General features: G+C 39.1%; 1 protein-coding gene across 2 annotated transcripts in view; it reads right to left on the minus strand.

Moving 5' to 3' along the window:
- atp8b1 (ATPase phospholipid transporting 8B1) overlaps positions 1–18,778 on the minus strand; it is an 85,130-nt gene that overhangs the window by 48,357 nt on the left and 17,995 nt on the right. For both annotated transcript variants that reach the window (XM_060935420.1, XM_060935421.1), the window contains exons 2-3: positions 1,759–1,913; positions 828–925 (exon numbers count right to left, since the gene is read on the minus strand). In XM_060935420.1, the coding sequence (XP_060791403.1) occupies positions 828–925; positions 1,759–1,897 (237 nt within the window). In that variant the 5' untranslated portion in view covers positions 1,898–1,913. The remainder of the gene's footprint in view (positions 1–827; positions 926–1,758; positions 1,914–18,778) is intronic.

Below are 18,778 nucleotides of genomic sequence, written 5' to 3' on the forward strand. Positions count from 1 at the left end.
CCGAACAAAAATGCATCAGATTTTATGAAAAAGTGAGGGCAACTGAGGCACCCTATTACACAGAATTACTAATTAATGCACAAGTATAAGAAATACTACAAGTGTATCTCAGTTGCATACTTCACATATTAAAATGCCATTCTTCTTCCTTGCTGAACTATGATGTCTGATAAAATCTGTTGCAAAATCAGTCCTGTTGGTGTGTGCGTTTCCTTAAGAAGAATAATTTGTAGGCTATTTATAACATCAAAGAAAGAAGCTAAGCAAGAAATAAAGATGTAAAGGAAGAAGCTAAGAAAGAAAGATGTAAAGAAAGAAAAAGAAGCTAAGAGATAAAAAGAAGCTAAGCAAGAAAGAAAGAAGCTAAGCAAGAAAAAGAAAAGCTGAAAAGATAGAAGCTAAGCAAGAAAGAAAAAGATGTAAAGAAAAAGAAAAGCTAAGAAAGAAAGACAGAAATAAGCTAAGGAAGAATGAAAAAGAAAGCTAGAAAAAAAGAAAGAAGAGACCACGAGCCATCAAAATCTGGTCTCAGACATGCGAGTCCACATTCTATGTGCTGTTCATTTCCAACTTCTGTAGTAATCAAACCCACAGAGCAGGTTCATTTCTCAAAAAAAAAAAAAAAAAAAAAAAAAACCACAGAGCTGTACTGAACACTCCTACTTCTCTGAATGCAGCCAAACTTGACCAGAACAGCACCTCCATTCCTCTCCTATCCACTCCGCTGATGTACGTCACGCATTTCATCACATCTCTCTTTCACAACCAACCAGGTTTAAGTTTTTAATCCACAAAAGTTGTAAAATTTCCAGAAAGGGTGTGCTTACAGAGTACTTGCTCTTCTTGAAGCACAAAACAGTCTTCTTCTTGAATTCAGGAAGATTGCAGAACTCCCTGTCGTTTGCTTTGACCTTCCATCCTGCTTCTACAACCAAGAGAAGAATACAAAGGTGAATCAAAAAAACTCCATGATCCTGTAGTTCTCAATAATAATCCACTGATTCCAATTCATTTTTGATAAAAACACAAGTTCTGAGTATTATACAGTCAAAACTACAAGCTTTGTGAACCAATACATGTCTTTTCAGTGTCCACACCAATGATTCACTAATTCATAAATAATATACCTACATGTTAGTCTGGTTAACACCAGACCATATCACAAGTGAAATATGGTCTGGAATCCGCCTATTGAATTTCTCGTAGGGGAGGTGTGGTTTACGATTGTCAACGGCCGTTTATTGGACGTTGCGAATGTCTATCATTTGGTGTATACGTAGCCCATGGCCAATCATGGCAGTTGTACCCGGTGACGTAGTTAGAGCGACGAAGGGGCAAAGAAGAGAAGGAAAGAGAAAGAGAAGGCAAAACAAAAATAGGAAAACAATGGCACCGAACGATTACTGCCGTTTGTGCAAGACAAAGCTTGATCGAAAGTTTGGTTCATATCGCTCGCCGCCATGTTAAATGTGATCCGTAAACAGTCCCAAATAAACTACAAGCTTCCGTTTGTCCAGTAGTACGCGTCACCGTCTTTCCACCCCTCCCCACTCTCTGATTGGCTCCCTAACTCAGGCGAGCCTTTAGACCATAGTTTCCATGCTGTCTTTTCAGATCGGAACGATTGTGCAAAGCAGCATGGGATTTCCCAGGCTACCTACATGTTACTGCCTCATAAATAATGGTGCTCATTCAGATTACCAACTTCTACAAGTGAAGTATTAGTTCGGTTCCATCTTGATAAGAACAGACACTAACCCGGTTCTGGTGCCGGGACGCTCGGCTGCACCTCTTCATCCTCATGCTCCAACTCGTCATCAGTCTCGTCATCACTGTATGGCATCACCTCATCATCGGGCGTCAGGGAGTCCTCAGAGTCTACACGCCGGCGACTCATTTTGAACGATTACACGCTGAAGAGAGGGAAGAGTCGTCAAACAAATTAGTATTCGATCATGATGCTTGAAAACATCTCTATGATACACAATATGCATCATAATACAGTATACATTACCACGAACAAAACAGTGCTGCATTTATATTATATAAAAAAAAAAAAAAACACTATTTAACGATTAGTTTGGTGATGGTTATTTAATGTATATTTAAAAATAAAAAGGAGAGCAAGTATTAAATTCTACACTTTACCAGTTTTATGATTCTTCTGAATTTAAACATCTAATCAGCTCTTTCGAAACAGAGGTACTGTCTTAAGTAGGAAAATCAGGATTTAAAAAAAAAAAAAATTACAAAAATAAATTAGAAAGGAAAAGTAGGAGAAATTAAAAATAAACCCAAGCCCATTTACAAAAAAGTCAGGCCATAAAATATAAATAAAAACAAAATGTGAGGATTTGTAAATCATGGAATCCCTATATTTAATTGAAAATAGTACAAAGACAACATATCAAATTGTTTTTTTGAAAAATATATGCTCATTTTGAATTTAGTGCCAACAACAGGTTTCAAAAAAGTTGGGACAAGAACAATGAAAGAAAGACTGGAAAAGTTGTGTAAACAAACAAACAAACAAACAAACAAACAAACATTAATTAGGTTAATGGGTAACAGGTCAGTAACATGATTGGGTATAAAAAGAGCATCCCAGAGAGGCGGAGTCTCTCAGAAGTAAAGATGGGGCGGGGTTCACCGCTCTGTGAAAAACTGCTTGGGCAAACAGTGCAACAATTTAAGAATAACGTTCCTCAATGTAAAATTGCAAAGAATTTGTCAATCACATCATCTCTAGTCTAGAATATCATTAAAAGATTCAGAGAATCTGGAGAAATCTCTGTATGCAAGAGACAAGGCTGAAAACTGACACTGGATGCCTGTGATCTTCAGGCCCTCAGGAGACACTGCATTAAAAGCAGACACGTGTCTGTAGTGCAAATCACTGTATGGGCTCAGGAACACTTCAGAAAACCATCGTCTGTGAAAACAGTTCATTACTACATCCACAAATGCAAGTTAAAACCAGATATAAACAATATCCACAAACACTGCCACCTTCTCTGGGCCCGAGCTCTTTTACGATGGACTGAGGTGAAGTGGAAAATTGTCCCAAGGTCTGACGAATCAAAAGTAGAAATTCTTTTTAGAAAATCATGGACACCACGTCCTCCAGGCTAAAGAGGAGAGGGACCATCCGGCTCATCAGTGCACAGTTCAAAAGCCAGCATCTGTGATGGTATGAGGGTGCATTAGTGCACATGACATGGGTAGCTTACACAGTTGGGAAGGCATCATTAATGCTGAATGATATATACAGGTTTTGTAGCAACATGCTTTCATCCAGACAACATCTTTTTCAGGGCCTTGTTTATTTCAGCAAGACAATACCAAACCACAGTCTATACATAGTACAACTGCATAATGGAATCTGGGTGCTAAACTGGCCTGTCTGCAATCCAGATCTGTCTTCCATTTAAAACATTTAGCACATTATAAAGTGCAAACTATGATCAAGGATCCCAAACTGTTGAGCAACTGAAATTGTGTATCATCAGGCAAGAATAGGACAACATTTCTCTTTCAGAACTATAGCAGTTGGTTTCCTCAGTTCCCAAACATTTAGAGTGTTGTTAAAAGTAGAAGTGATGCAACACAGTGATAAACACATCCCTGTCCCAACTTTTTTGAAACGTACTGCTGACATCAAATTCAAAGTGAGCATTAGTTTCAACATTTGATATGTTGTCTTTATATTTCATTGAAAACAGTACAGGATTTCCATGATTTACAAATCACGTTCTGTTTTTATTTATACAACCCCGATTCCAAAAAAGTTGGGACAAAGTACAAATTGCAAATAAAAACGGAATGCAATGATGTGGAAGTTTCAAAATTCCATATTTTATTCAGAATAGAACATAGATGACATATCAAATGTTTAAACTGAGAAAATGTATCATTTAAAGAGAAAAATTAGGTGATTTTAAATTTCATGGCAACACCACATCTCAAAAAAGTTGGGACAAGGCCATGTTTCCCACTGTGAGACATCCCCTTTTCTCTTTACAACAGTCTGTAAACGTCTGGGGACTGAGGAGACAAGTTGCTCAAGTTTAGGGAGAGGAATGTTAACCCATTCTTGTCTAATGTAGGATTCTAGTTGCTCAACTGTCTTAGGTCTTTTTTGTCGTATCTTCTGTTTTATGATGCGCCAAATGTTTTCTATGGGTGAAAGATCTGGACTGCAGGCTGGCCAGTTCAGTACCCGGACCCTTCTTCTACGCAGCCGTGATGCTGTAATTGATGCAGTATGTGGTTTGGCATTGTCATGTTGGAAAATGCAAGGTCTTCCCTGAAAGAGACGTCGTCTGGATGGGAGCATATGTTGCTCTAGAACCTGGATATACCTTTCAGCATTGATGGTGTCTTTCCAGATGTGTAAGCTGCCCATGCCACACGCACTAATGCAACCCCATACCATCAGAGATGCAGGCTTCTGAACTGAGCGCTGATAACAACTTGGGTCGTCCTTCTCCTCTTTAGTCCGAATGACACGGCGTCCCTGATTTCCATAAAGAACTTCACATTTTGATTCGTCTGACCACAGAACAGTTTTCCACTTTGCCACAGTCCATTTTAAATGAGCCTTGGCCCAGAGAAGACATCGGCGCTTCTGGATCATGTTTAGATACGGCTTCTTCTTTGAACTATAGAGTTTTAGCTGGCAATGGCGGATGGCACGGTGAATCGTGTTCACAGATAATGTTCTCTGGAAATATTCCTGAGCCCATTTTGTGATTTCCAATACAGAAGCATGCCTGTATGTGATGCAGTGCCGTCTAAGGGCCTGAAGATCACGGGCACCCAGTATGCTTCTCCGGCCTTGACCCTTACGCACAGAGATTCTTCCAGATTCTCTGAATCTTTTGATGATATTATGCACTGTAGATGATGATATGTTCAAACTCTCTGCAATTTTACACTGTCGAACTCCTTTCTGATATTGCTCCACTATTTGTCGGTGCAGAATTAGGGGGATTGGTGATCCTCTTCCCATCTTTACTTCTGAGAGCCGCTGCCACTCCAAGATGCTCTTTTTATACCCAGTCATGTTAATGACCTATTGCCAATTGACCTAATCAGTTGCAATTTGGTCCTCCAGCTGTTCCTTTTTTGTACCTTTAACTTTTCCAGCCTCTTATTGCCCCTGTCCCAACTTTTTTGAGATGTGTTGCTGTCATGAAATTTCAAATGAGCCAATATTTGGCATGAAATTTCAAAATATCTCACTTTCGACATTTGATATGTTGTCTATGTTCTATTGTGAATACAATATCAGTTTTTGAGATTTGTAAATTATTGCATTCTGTTTTTATTTACAATTTGTACTTTGTCCCAACTTTTTTGGAATCGGGATTGTATTTTACACAGTGTCCCAACTTTTTAAAATAAAAAAAAGGTCATTTTTATTTTTTATAAAGTTGATTTTTATTTAACATTAAAAAAAAGCTATAAAAGGTAAAATAAAAATTGATATTTAAAAAAAAGATTCAGTACAAAATGTTATCAAATCAGCTGTTTCCATTTTGAGTTTGTAATAGTTATTACAAATTTTAAACTACCAGTTTTATTGTGGTGTTGCATGCAAAAATGATATTTTTTATTTAATGTCTACCAAAGTAGGAATGAAAAAGGAGGGAAAATCAAAAATTCTGTCAAAAAAAAGTGCATTTTCTTTAAGATTTGGAAAAGCAAACAAAAAACCCAACAACTTAGTTTGTCATTCTGATTAAAATATATAGTTAAAAAACTGAGTTCATTGGTATTTTTATTTAACATCTACAAAATAAATTAACACTATCAAAGAGGGAACATTTTAAACTTCTGTACATCTTAACATCAGACCAATTGCTTAATATCAAAATTTGCAATGGTCATTTTTTAAAAATATCAACTTCCATGAAAACTGTACTTGTATTTAAAGTGTAACTCCACCCCCAGCTCTGATCCTAACTCCACCCACTGCATAATTCTGAAAAATGAAGGAAAAAAAAAAAGCTAAAAAGTAAGCAAGGGGCAGAGAAAGGGGGCGGGAAGGGGCGTATATCCTTGACTTGCAAGTAACGTCAAAGCAAAATAGAAACCCGGATGTCGGCCATGTTGGTGGATGTACAAATGCGGGGTCAAGCGACATTCCAGACAAAATAATCACGCGTGCGCAACCCTTTTCCCCCCCCCACTGCTTTAAGCATTCTTTTAGCTCTGCCATATCTTTGTGCTGTATATGGTTGTGGTCACAACAGTACTCATGACCGTGGCATGTTCCGATTTTTTAGAATTCCGTCCGTGATTCGGAAAGAGGGCGAGGAAACTGAGGCTGAGTATGGAGAGGAGACGAGCATGGCTGAACAGCATCAACAGGGCTGATCTAACAGAGACGAAAACCAAAACAGCTCGTGTTTGCAGTAATCATTTTATCTCAGATGAGATTCAAAAGCTTTCTCGATATCATCATGGAAGAATTTTATTTCGTGTTGCTAGAATTTTGCGATAAAATGAGCGTTCTCTCTTGTCGTGGGTAACTTAGTCCTTGTTAAAATTTTAACACGTGTATTACCATTTCGCTTCTAGGAGCGTCAGCAAAATTATATGATCAAAACAATCCAGCCTGGGCACCCACTCAGAAAACGGGCTATGTTTTGTCCAAGGTCGGACGTGATTCTTCAACAGCCGAACCAGATAGAACGCGATATCTGGGTACTCGATGATCAGTAAAAACAGCTTATCTTCAGAAAAGTCTGACTTCTTTAAATAATATGGGACAAAACCACACATATCCATCTTCTCTTTGTATCGAATCTTCGCTCGACCGTTCAAATCTTGGTAATACTGAGAAAATTCAGCATTGTTTAGACACGCGTTCAGCAGCTACCATCCTAGTTGCTTTGTTTATCCTCCATCATGGCGGACGCTCATGACGTAGCACATTTTGATCACGTGGTTGCAAGTCGTCTATAACACTACGTTCACACTGCAGGGCTTAATGCTCAATTCCGATTTTTTTGTAAGGTCGTTCACATTAACAAATATATGCGACTTGTATGTGATCCTCAGTATGAACGAAAAGCGACCTAAAAGTGTTCCGTATGCGCATTGCAGGATACAACGACGTCACACGCAGTGAGCATGGCCAGTGTTTACGGAAGTAACCTAAAGTTTCCTGTGTGTGACAGTAGCCAGCATGGAGTACCTGGCGATGATGCAGTTGTTGTTGCGACGGAGCCAGAACATGCACAATAGCCTGATGTTAAGGAGGAGGTTGAGAAGGAAGAGGGCAAGGGTTTTGGCTCAGGCGTTCTGCGGGGTAGTGACTGCAACCTCCGTTCAAAGGAACGTGTGGGTGCGGAGTCGCATTGATGTCATGCGTCATGTTGTTGTAACTTTTTTTTAAGAGACCCACCACCTACTTCAGTGCAGAATAGTGACGTTTGTGGCTTGTTGATGACGTGTAAGTCGGATGAATGCGACCTGGCGGTTCAGACTGAAGTCGCATATGAAAAGATCGGATAGGAATCGGAATTAGGACCACATATCCAAACGGCCTGGGTCGGATTTGAAAAAAAAATCGGATCTGTGTCGTTCATATTGTCAATAAAAGATTGGATACAGGTCACATATGGGCGAAAAAATCGGATTTGAGTCACTTCAGCCTGCAGTGTGAACGTAGTGTTACAGACTCCTGCGAAAGATGGGTTCAACAACTTTATGAGCATTCTTTCAAGAAAAAGAAAATTGTACAATTACAGAAGATTTCTATTGAAAAGGAGCACAAGCCACTTGGAAGCAGGTGAAAGTAATTGAGCCAAGAGGCTTGGGGGAAGCGATAATAGTTAGAAATTGCAAATTGTGGGAGAATACATCAGTTACAGGGTTTCGATTATGGCAGGCGGGGCTGGAGGAGAAGGTGCTAACATTTTTATTTATTTATTTTTTTTAATAAAAACTGAATAAAAACCAAAAAGTTCTCTATGCCAGTATTGGCCTTGCAAGATTCAGGATGGGTTTTACCCAGTAGACGGAGTTTGAAGACATTTACATCCAATAAAATTCTGAATTTTATAAAAATGGTAATTTGGTCAATATTAACATGAGCATTGACAAGTTTCATCACATTTAGTTTACAGCTTAAAAAAAAAAACCCACACATTTCAGTGCACAGTACCTTTAAGCCATGTGGTCTGTGATATTTTTATTGAAGGTGAACCGAAGACAATTTTTTTATCATCAAAATTCTATTTCTCATTTTATTAAAGTATAGGAATGCATTTTTGATCGCTATTTTGTCGCTGCTATAGCAAGTTATAAGTGTTTGAAATATGCTCTGTAATATATATCAGTCCATATGTCAAAGCAATGGCCGTAAACAAGATTCGTTGAGACCTGTACAAGATGTCGTAGGATGGAAGTAAAATGTACAGCGGAAATTAAAGTGACCAACATCTGCCAACATTGTCAAAAGACACGCGCGCCCTCTTTCGAATGCTGATGTAAAGCTGGAAGTTGTTTGTTTTGATAGCAATCAGGAAAGTTAAAAAAAGTAGGCAGTAATGGTCGTTTAAACTCGTTTTTGTGCGATACTTCGTTTGGAAAACAGTTTTCAAAATGGCGGCACTGACACCTGGCTGACACTTCTTCACGTTTCAAAGTCTCGCACAAGTCTTGTGAAGATCGCGTGGATAAGCGCCGCCTGCCGTGGACCGAACGAACCAAATTCAACATGGCTAAAAACCGAACAGGCCGAGGAGTATAATATTTAATTGCGATTAGTTGCCGATACGAATCATGATACAAGGTTACGAAAATGTACTTGAATAACACGTTAATTAAGAAATAAAGCAAGTTTAAAAATGACTTCAGTTCTCCTTTAAATGCCCAGAAAAAATAATCCAACACTGAAAAGGAAAGTGTACAAAATGATAATCCTTTACCAAACAAAACAGGCTGCTTGAAATCAGAATTTGTAATCGTTAAAGAAAACAAACAAACAAACAAAAACAAACAAACAAACAGAACATACCCATGATGATGATCTTTTAAATGTATTAAATCACTGCAATGCCAACCACGAGGATAATCAGCCAAACTTGATGTTTACCTTTACATGATGCAACACTGGAAATGATTCTGATATCAAACGTTATCTCCAAACTGCCAGTAGTGTGTAATAGGACAAGCAGAACAGAGCAGGAGCACAAAACAAGATTTCATCAGAATGATTCAGCTCTTCTCAGCCTCCTACACACGGTCATATGATTAACCTGCAAAGGCGTTCTTCTAAAAACTTTCAGCGATGAGAAACAATGCAAATAAAGCACAACTCACCGGGTCAGGTTCTGCATAAATGTAAAAAAAAGTGACGCACTGAGGTGGCATTTTCCGAGCTCTCGTTCCGGCTTAAATTAGCATCACTGAACACTATACATATTTTGAGTAGAGGAATAAGTACTCGGTGTAACTAAAGCGCTATACTTGAATTTTCATGACACTTCGGGTAAGGCTTATTTATTAAAAGGGTCAGTCCATGAAATGGGGTTACCAAAATGTGACATAGAGGGAGTCACTTAAAACAATTTACAACTGAAAACAACTTTTATTTCCATGAAGCATTGACCGTATAAGAAAATATAACCTAGTTGTTAAGATAACTCCTGCTCTACAATGTATGATAAAATCCATAAATATTTACCCGGTTGCTAATGTAACAAGGACACGAACAAGCTTTTAAAAATAAAGGAAAAATATTGATAAAATCAATTTTTTGCTTTTATTTGCTTACTTTAAACATCAACACTGAATAAGAATTCATTAGAAATATTAGTTCAACATCATAAACACTGAAAATATGAAATACCAGTATTTCACAAACTTCATAAAATCTCTAAGATTTGAACAGTCATTAACAGGAAACCGTTTCATCCTATATGGGGTAAATGAGATTATTGAATTCATTACTTTACTTAGTCACACTTATATCTGCGCTTCTCTAGAGCACGTGTTGTGGTGTGCGAGATCCTGCGAGAAGTTATCTCGCGTCAGTTCAGCTGACCTAGATTGAGTAAATAGGTCTCGCAGGTTGTGAACGAACCAGGAAGTGAATGGACGCCAAGTTAGGATGTGAGAAAAAACAACGATAATTTCGTTTATTGCCGTTTGTTTAAATTTCTTTCTACCTACATCGTTTTATAGTATATTCTTCTTTATATTAAAAACATCAATCATGATTTCGACTCGTTTTATCATTTTTTATAAGCCTGGTTTCTAACGTAACACGGTAGGACATCACAATGTTACGTTCACAACCTATTTTTAGTGGATGAATTCGAAGCTAAATAGTTTATAGAACCTTCTTAACTTTATTATGCGAGTGTAAAACTAAATTGCAAGTACCATGAAACTAATTTTATTGAAATTCTCAGAAAGTAATGAAGGTTTATTTAAGCTCAAAGTCAGCAAATATTCCATGTCACAAAAAAAAAAAAAGTGTCATCCGTGTCCAGTCACAGGGGAAGAAAATGTTTCACATTTCTTTATTTCAAAAGAAAACTTCATTTTTTTATTTATTTTATTTCTTCAAACAATATTTATGGATAATCTGCTAAATATTTCTTTAAATCATGGAAATTAAAGATGAAATGATTATGTAAACCCGGACCAATGAAAAGTAACATTTCATGGACTGACCCAAAACTAAAATGTCAGACAATATTCAAGAGTCTGAAAACAGAGCCTCTTAGTGTGGAAAATGTCAGCTCTTCTATGGGAAATGGTAATTCCCTCGGTCTTGTATTACACACCTGTAGTGGGCTACGTTCCTCACCTGGACGGTTTACATACAGTATGCATCCTTTTCAATTTTTAATAGTATAAGGTTTGGAAAAATGAAATGATCAGATTTGTGTCTTTCATCATCCAGGCGCAGTGAATTATGGCGTTAACAGCGATAATCAGCTCTGGGAACTAAAATATTCAGCCATTTTTATGTTTTCGGCCACACAGGACAAATGCAAGACGAGAGAGAATAGATTTGCGTCCAGAGGTCATCTGCGTGACTGTGAGAAAACAAAACCAAAGAACTGAAGCAGGAACCTCCCATCTGTGAATACAGCATTCGAAACATGTATGGAATGCAGATCTGTTCACTCCACCTTCAACTCCCCTGTCCTGTCCGTGACACCACTCTGTGATCTTACAGCACAGAAAAGCCTCGTTGGGTCTTTCCTTTTTCCAAAGCTTCCTATTCTATCTGCTCTTCGCACCCTTACTGTATGAAGTTGAAATGTAAACGTTTTAGAGAAAGCAAAACGTCAGTGCACCAGAGTTTGTTCATTTTAGTGTAAGCACCTCATTTGCTCATTCAAAACACAGGCTTGGGTTCAGTCAAAATAAGTTTCCAAAGTGTACGTTCAGAAAGCAGCCAAGTCCAATTGAACAACGTAAAGCTGATAAACTTGACATGATGACAAAAAAATAAATAAAATCGCAGAATCCCAAACTATATCCATTATAAATGCTCTCAAATATCCTGATCTATATATCCATAAATGGGCACAGACTCCTAACGTACACAGATATCCATATTTACCGGATATTAGCAATCGCGTACTCCGATTGGCTACTCTACTACTAGGCTATCGGCTCATATACCATGAGTAGAGAAAAGCAAAATGGCGGCATGCGCTGCTGAACAAGTGTTGTAGTTGATATACACACGTTGAGTCCCCAGTGTTCAAGTCATTAAAGAAAATTTCGAGTTGAGTCCACTATTGATCCGAGTGGAGTCTGACAAGTCCCGCCCACTATCAACAGGGCAAATAACATGAGGGTTAACACTAGTTAGTTCATCACTCACCAAGCAAGCCCCGCCTGCTATCAACAGGGCAATGAACATAGCGTGTCACTTCCTTCTCTGGGTGGAGTCTTGCCAAATGACAACAAAAGTTCGAATTGTCCCCGTCGTCTCCTCGACAGTTCTACATTTGGAACACATACTGTAACAGTGCATTTTTTCCCCACTGCACAAGAAGTCTGTATAAGCAAAGCGGACAATCCTAAGGGTGTTCTCTCCAGGCATTTTAGCGCCATTAACGTTAGTTTGTTCCTGAACATGACGTATGAACAGGTGAATGTGCATTCTCTTGCATGAAATTAGCACAAAAATTAATGAAGATATAAACATCTCATGCCAAATTATGGCTGCATGTTACAAAAAATAAAGAAAAAAAATCAGTGTCCTCGTCTCCAGTTTCTCAACTCATCATCTCTAGCTGCTTTATCCTGTTCTACAGGGTCGCAGGCAAGCTGGAGCCTATCCCGGCTGACTACGGGCGAAAGGCGGGGTACACCCTGGACAAGTCGCCAGGTCATCACAGGGCTGACACATAGACACAGACAACCATTCACACTCACATTCACACCTACGGTCAATTTAGAGTCACCAGTTAACCTAACCTGCATGTCTTTGGACTGTGGGGGAAACTCGCGGACATGGGGAGAACATGCAAACTCCGCACAGAAAGGCCCTCGCCGGCCACGGGGCTCGAACCTGGACCTTCTTGCTGTGAGGCGACAGCGCTAACCACTACACCACCGTGCCGCCCCCGTCTCCAGTTTACGAGTCCAAATGCAGTTAATGCACAAGTCCAAGTCAAGTCACGAGTCCTTAAAATTAGGGCATGAGTCGGACTCGAGTCAGAGTCCTGGACCCAAGTACTACAAGCCTGTGCTGAACCAACCAAGGACGAAATAAAAACTCTACTCGAAAACAAAACCCCAACAAAAAGGGCAACAAAATATGGAATAAAAGGTATTTAATGGGGCGGCACGGTGGTGTAGTGGTTAGCGCTGTCGCCTCACAGCAAGAAGGTCCTGGGTTCGAGCCCCGTGGCCGGCGATGGCCTTTCTGTGCGGAGTTTGCATGTTCTCCCCGTGTCCGCGTGGGTTTCCTCCGGGTGCTCCGGTTTCCCCCACAGTCCAAAGACATGCAGGTTAGGTTAACTGGTGACTCTAAATTGACCGTAGGTGTGAATGTGAGTGTGAATGGCTGTCTGTGTCTATGTGTCAGCCCTGTGATGACCTGGCGACTTGTCCAGGGTGAACCCCGCCTTTCGCCCGTAGTCAGCTGGGATAGGCTCCAGCTTGCCTGCGACCCTGTAGAACAGGATAAAGCGGCTACAGATAATGAGATGAGATGTTATCCTTTGGCTTTTGATTGATTTTTATCTTAGACTGACAATCAAATCAATCAGAGGATATATTCTCCTGAATATCCATATACAGGATAGATGCTCCTCGATATCCTGATCTATATCCATTTACAAGACAAACGCTCTTAAATATCCGTCGAGAGGATACATGCACCCAATTATAACCGTATAACACCTGAGTGTAACTCCATCTCGTGTGTATATCCTCCTGAATTCCCAGACCCATGTCCAGAGAGATGGCTTCAGTTGTTTTTTATGCCTCCGCCACCTTAAGGTGCAGGAGGCATTATGTTTTCGGGTTGTCCGTCTGTCCGTGTGTCCCGAAACCTTGTGAACACGATATCTCAAAGGCTAATGAAAGGAATTTCACCAAACTTTCACCATTTGTGCGCTTTGGGACAAACATGAACTGATTACATTTTGAGGTTAAAAGGTCTAAGGTCAAGATTACTGTGAGGTCAAATGTCCATTCCCAAATCACAACTTAAGGCGTGTAGTCTACCAGGCGGAGGCGGCCCCATTGGCATCGAGTTCTATCTAGTTTTTTTTGTTAAATCTGTTCCCATAAAACTGCACATGCACCATTATCAAAACACGCTTTGCATACTGGTATGTACTTTATGCAAATAAAGTGTTTGTCCAAATATTCCAAGTATAATCTCAATACGTCTCTTTGTGTGCACATAATTATAGAATAAAAATAACCTGACAATTTTCTAAAGAAATTAATGAAAAGCTATTTATGTAATGCACTGTGATCTTTATCTCATCTCATTATCTCTAGCCGCTTTATCCTGTTCTACAGGGTCGCAGGCAAGCTGGAGCCTATCCCAGCTGACTACGGGCGAAAGGCGGGGTAAACCCTGGACAAGTCGCCAGGTCATCACAGGGCTGACACACAGACACAGACAACCATTCACACTCACATTCACACCTACGGTCAATTTAGAGTCACCAGTTAACCTAACCTGCATGTCTTTGGACTGTGGGGGAAACCGGAGCACCCGGAGGAAACCCACGCGGACACGGGGAGAACATGCAAACTCCACACAGAAAGGCCCTCGCCGGCCCCGGGGCTCGAACCCAGGACCTTCTTGCTGTGAGGCGACAGCGCTAACCACTACACCACCGTGCCGCCCTTGTGATCTTTATAATGGGGTATATTTATGGTTCAATCATGTGATGCTCCTGAGGTGCTGAGAGTCACCTGGACAATCCTGTAATACAAACCGCCTCACTCACACACACACACACACACACACACACACACACACACACACACACACACCAGAAGTGATAGCCTTGCTTGCTCTTAACACTGTATTTTAGCTAACTAGCTAAAGGTAGTGAGCTGAGACTCTATCGTGATGTGGAGAATCAATTTTGGGTTTTCCAACAGATGTTTCTGATCACAGCTCTTTCACTCACTTAGCATTTTGACATATTTTATGTAAAGTAAGCACATTAGTTTATCATCATTCATTAAAGGAGAACTGAAGACATTTTTTAAAACTTGCTTTATTTCTTAATTAACGTGTTATTCAATTACGTTTTTGGTTTTAGTAACCTTATGTCGCGACTCGTATTGGCAACTAATTGCAATTAAATATTATACTTATCGGCCTATTCGTTTTTTAGCCGTGTTGGATTTAGTTCGTTTGGTCCACGGCAGGCGTCGCTTATCCGCGCGATCTTCACGAGACTGGGATACGTGAAGTGTTGTACTCAGCATCTTGTGTCACATTTATTGCACAAAAACGAGTTTAAACGACGATTACTGGCTACTTTTTTTTTTTAAACTTTCCTGATTGCAATTGAAAATAAACAAAACGTCCAGCTTGATTACATCAGCATTTGAAAGAGGGCGCGCGCGTCTTTTGACAACGTTGGCAGATGTTGGTCACTTTGATTTCCGCTGTACGTTTTACTTCAGTACGATGTCTCGCACAGGTCTTGATGAATGTCGTTTACGGCCATTGCTTTGACATATGGACGTTTTTTTTTTTCGCGGTGCAGTTTCCATCAAATCCTGCGCTCTGATTGGCTGGCGAGCGGGTCCATATCCTACGATACGGACTCCAGTTACAGACCCTGGTTACGGACCTCTGGCAACTCGCTTGTTCACAACAACAAACATAGTAGAATTTGTCAGCATTTACCTTTTTTTAAATAAGATTTATTTATAAGATTATCAAAAATCTTATAAATTTTTGCCAGCATTTCTCAGGAGAATAGCATTAATTTTACATCATGGATAGCGATAACGACAGTGTTCACAGCAAAAGCGAGTTTTACTACCCTGAGGAAGAAGAAATAAAAGAAAAAACATTTCAGGAGAAAGCTGAAAACCTGTAACTTGCTAACGCCAAGCAAAAACATGGCTGAATCCTGAATGACTCAATTTTGTATAAATAGATTCATTGGATTATTTCACTTTTATGCACACAAACACTACATAGGCGGCAAAATGTTTTTTTTTTTTCCTGCCATGGAAGTGCACTTGTATACCGAGGAGGAAGCAATTTGCATTACAGCCATGAATGAGGATTCAAAATGGCGGCTCGGCTCGGTTTTCCCTTTCGGGCGCTCTCGTTTTCTGTTAGAATTTGGTAAAGAAAAAAAATATATATATATTATTTACCAGCTTAAGGTCAGTCCGTATGGTGAAATACCGTGACCTCGGCCTTGAATACTGACCTCAGCCCAGAGGACCTCGCTCAGTACTTTCAAGACCTCGGTCACGGTATTTCACGATACGGACCTCCCAGCTGCTAAATAACATATATATTACATAGCATATTTCAAACACTCATAACTTGCTATAGCAGTGACAAAATAGCTATCAAAAATGCATTCCTATATTTCATAAAATGAGAAATAGAACTTTGATGATAAATTTTGCCTTCAGTTCTCCTTTAATAATGATAAAATTTATTATTTGGACAAAACTTGTTAGTTGAGCTTATGTGGGATAAGTGTAGCCGATAGTAGTGTATTAGCAGCGATGATAAATAGCAGCAGCAGCAGCACTACACCCAGACAAGGAAACACACACAAAACAGGTTTAGATGAACAAGTGCTAAAAATTATGTAAAAAATGTCTGTTCTCAGAGTATCATGACTTCATTAGATTATTTCACTTTTATGCACACAAACTCAAACGAGAAACTGCAAACGGAGTATCAAGAACTCTGTCACATCGATTTGTGCAATGACTGTTTTGGGTCCAAATCTACAATCAGACGCCACAGCAACAAATTAAAAGCCTTCTCCCCGCCCCCCCATCTAAACACACACTTGTGTGTATGGAGATGACAAAATACTGACTGGAAACAGGATATACAGTTAGGTATGGACAGGACAGGTGTGTAAACACAATCTGTGTAAAGCTCTGAATTGTCAGAGTGGTTGGCTTTACATGCGTCATTCCACCAAATTTTTTCATACCAGATGCTCAGATTATGAATTTCAAGTTATATTACACTACCAAGCCTCCGGGAAATACAAACCAAAGTGAATTTGGACCAAAGGACGTTCCTGTAAATCGGACATGAAATCATGTGCACGCAACTCAAAATGGTCCATTTTCCAGGCACTCACTACAGATGATCCAGAACCTTGTGAATCCATCAGGAGACGACCTCAACTGTAAATTATTGACAAGTTTCCTAGATTTGTTTCGCAACAGACCACAAAATGCTGCTCGGAAGGTCAATAAAACACGTGACGAACTATTAGCGCTGCTGCCACCAAGCAAATGTTGCACAAAAACCGTGTTCGCATGATCAACGCATTTTCACTACAAATCAAAATGTCATTCGCTGATTTTCGACAAGTTTAAAAAGATTGACGTGCAAACAGTGGTTACAATCTGGCAACCCTGAGCTTTAACTATGGCAGCAATTCAGAATTCTTGTTTCATATGGCAAATTATTATTATTATTAGAATTATTTAATTATCTGAGGACAAATGTTCTTCGCACCCGATTTCTTCTTTTCCATCCACTTCAGTAGGCAACATTCTGTCCTTACATTTAGCTGCTGGGGGGGGGGGGGGGGGACGCGTTTCTTTTACTGGATTTGGATAATTATTAAGCTACATGAAGGCGCTTTCATTTTTATGGACATGTCCTTCCTTGATCATCATCTCTTGGAAGAGACTGACAATGAATGAAAGAAAAGAAAGCAAAAAAAGCAAGACTATATGAAAACCGAGATTTGCTGTTGACCCAAACAATCCTATTTACATGAATCTGATACGTTTAATGCATTTTTTTTTTTTTTTAACAGTTGGGGGAAAAAAAAAAAAAGAAAACTGCTTTTCATCTGGTGTTTGCGTTTTATCTCTATAATTTCAAGAGTTTTTTAATTTTACACAGGGGCTATTACTGTAATCATAACTAGGCTATATCACTTTCCATAATAATAATAATAATAATAATAATTAGCCCCTCATGTGGCAGAACGAAGATCTATACTTGTCTCAGTTGTAGATGTTAAAAGTGGTAAATGTATCCTATAGGGGGCGCTACTGAGGTGATTACATTGATAGTTAAAAAACAGTGCAAAAGATCGCGTGATATTTTTGCAACACTGTTTCTATGCATTCTATAAAACAGCACATCTGGTACAAAAATCCCATAGCGTGAATCAATACGTTAGCTACCGTATGTTTTTATCACTTAGAGAGCTTGGTATGGTAACAGTTCTGATGAACAATTTCTATAGAAAGGTGTAACGCAAGCTAACTCTGATTATAGCTGCAATGCTATTGATGATGAAATACCACAGCTGAAAACTTCATGAGAACTCATTATAAAGAAAAACAGGACAGTAAAGACACTCATCACTCTCATAAATAAGCACAAGCCGATTTTTGCGTGTTTATAACGTTATGACTTGGCTTTCAAGCCGTTGAAAGCGACCGACTTAAGGGTAGTTCTTTGGTAGCAGCAAAATGTAGGACCTTTTCAGTTGCAGTACTCAAGATAATGGTATTAAATAAAAATTCCACACTGGATGAGGCATCTTTTGACCCTAACCAAAAAAAAAAGAAAAAAAAAAAGCATTGCAAAATTGGTTAAAATGCTTAACTCTGAACGCAAAATCTTTTATGAGGAAAGAAATGTCAGGAACAGAATTATATCAGGAAAAAAATAACTTATTTCTTAAAATTCAAACCAAGATTTCTATGAAGCAACATTGCTATAACTTGGGTGATGATTTTTAAAATATGGCTTTCAGTACACTTTGCCTTGAATTACATTAATAAATTTAATAACTTTGGCCTCCCTGCTAAAGAATTGCCCTTAACCTACAGTATCTTGACCGATTTTGTTTAATCTTGCCTAATTCACCTCTAAATACATTATGCATAAACACAAAATATCCCAAAAGTCCACATATACATCAAGTTCATTTGTGATGCATGTATACAATCAAAAATACAGTACTGTGCAAAAGTCTTAGCCCCCCTTTTTTCATACAAACTTTGTTATAGATTTCTATTTTATGATTTCTACATTATCAAGTCAAAACATTACAAAAACATTTTAGAGTTC

Source organism: Neoarius graeffei, chromosome 12 (genome assembly GCF_027579695.1).
Source record: "Neoarius graeffei isolate fNeoGra1 chromosome 12, fNeoGra1.pri, whole genome shotgun sequence".
NCBI classification, from domain to species: Eukaryota; Metazoa; Chordata; class Actinopteri; order Siluriformes; family Ariidae; genus Neoarius; species Neoarius graeffei.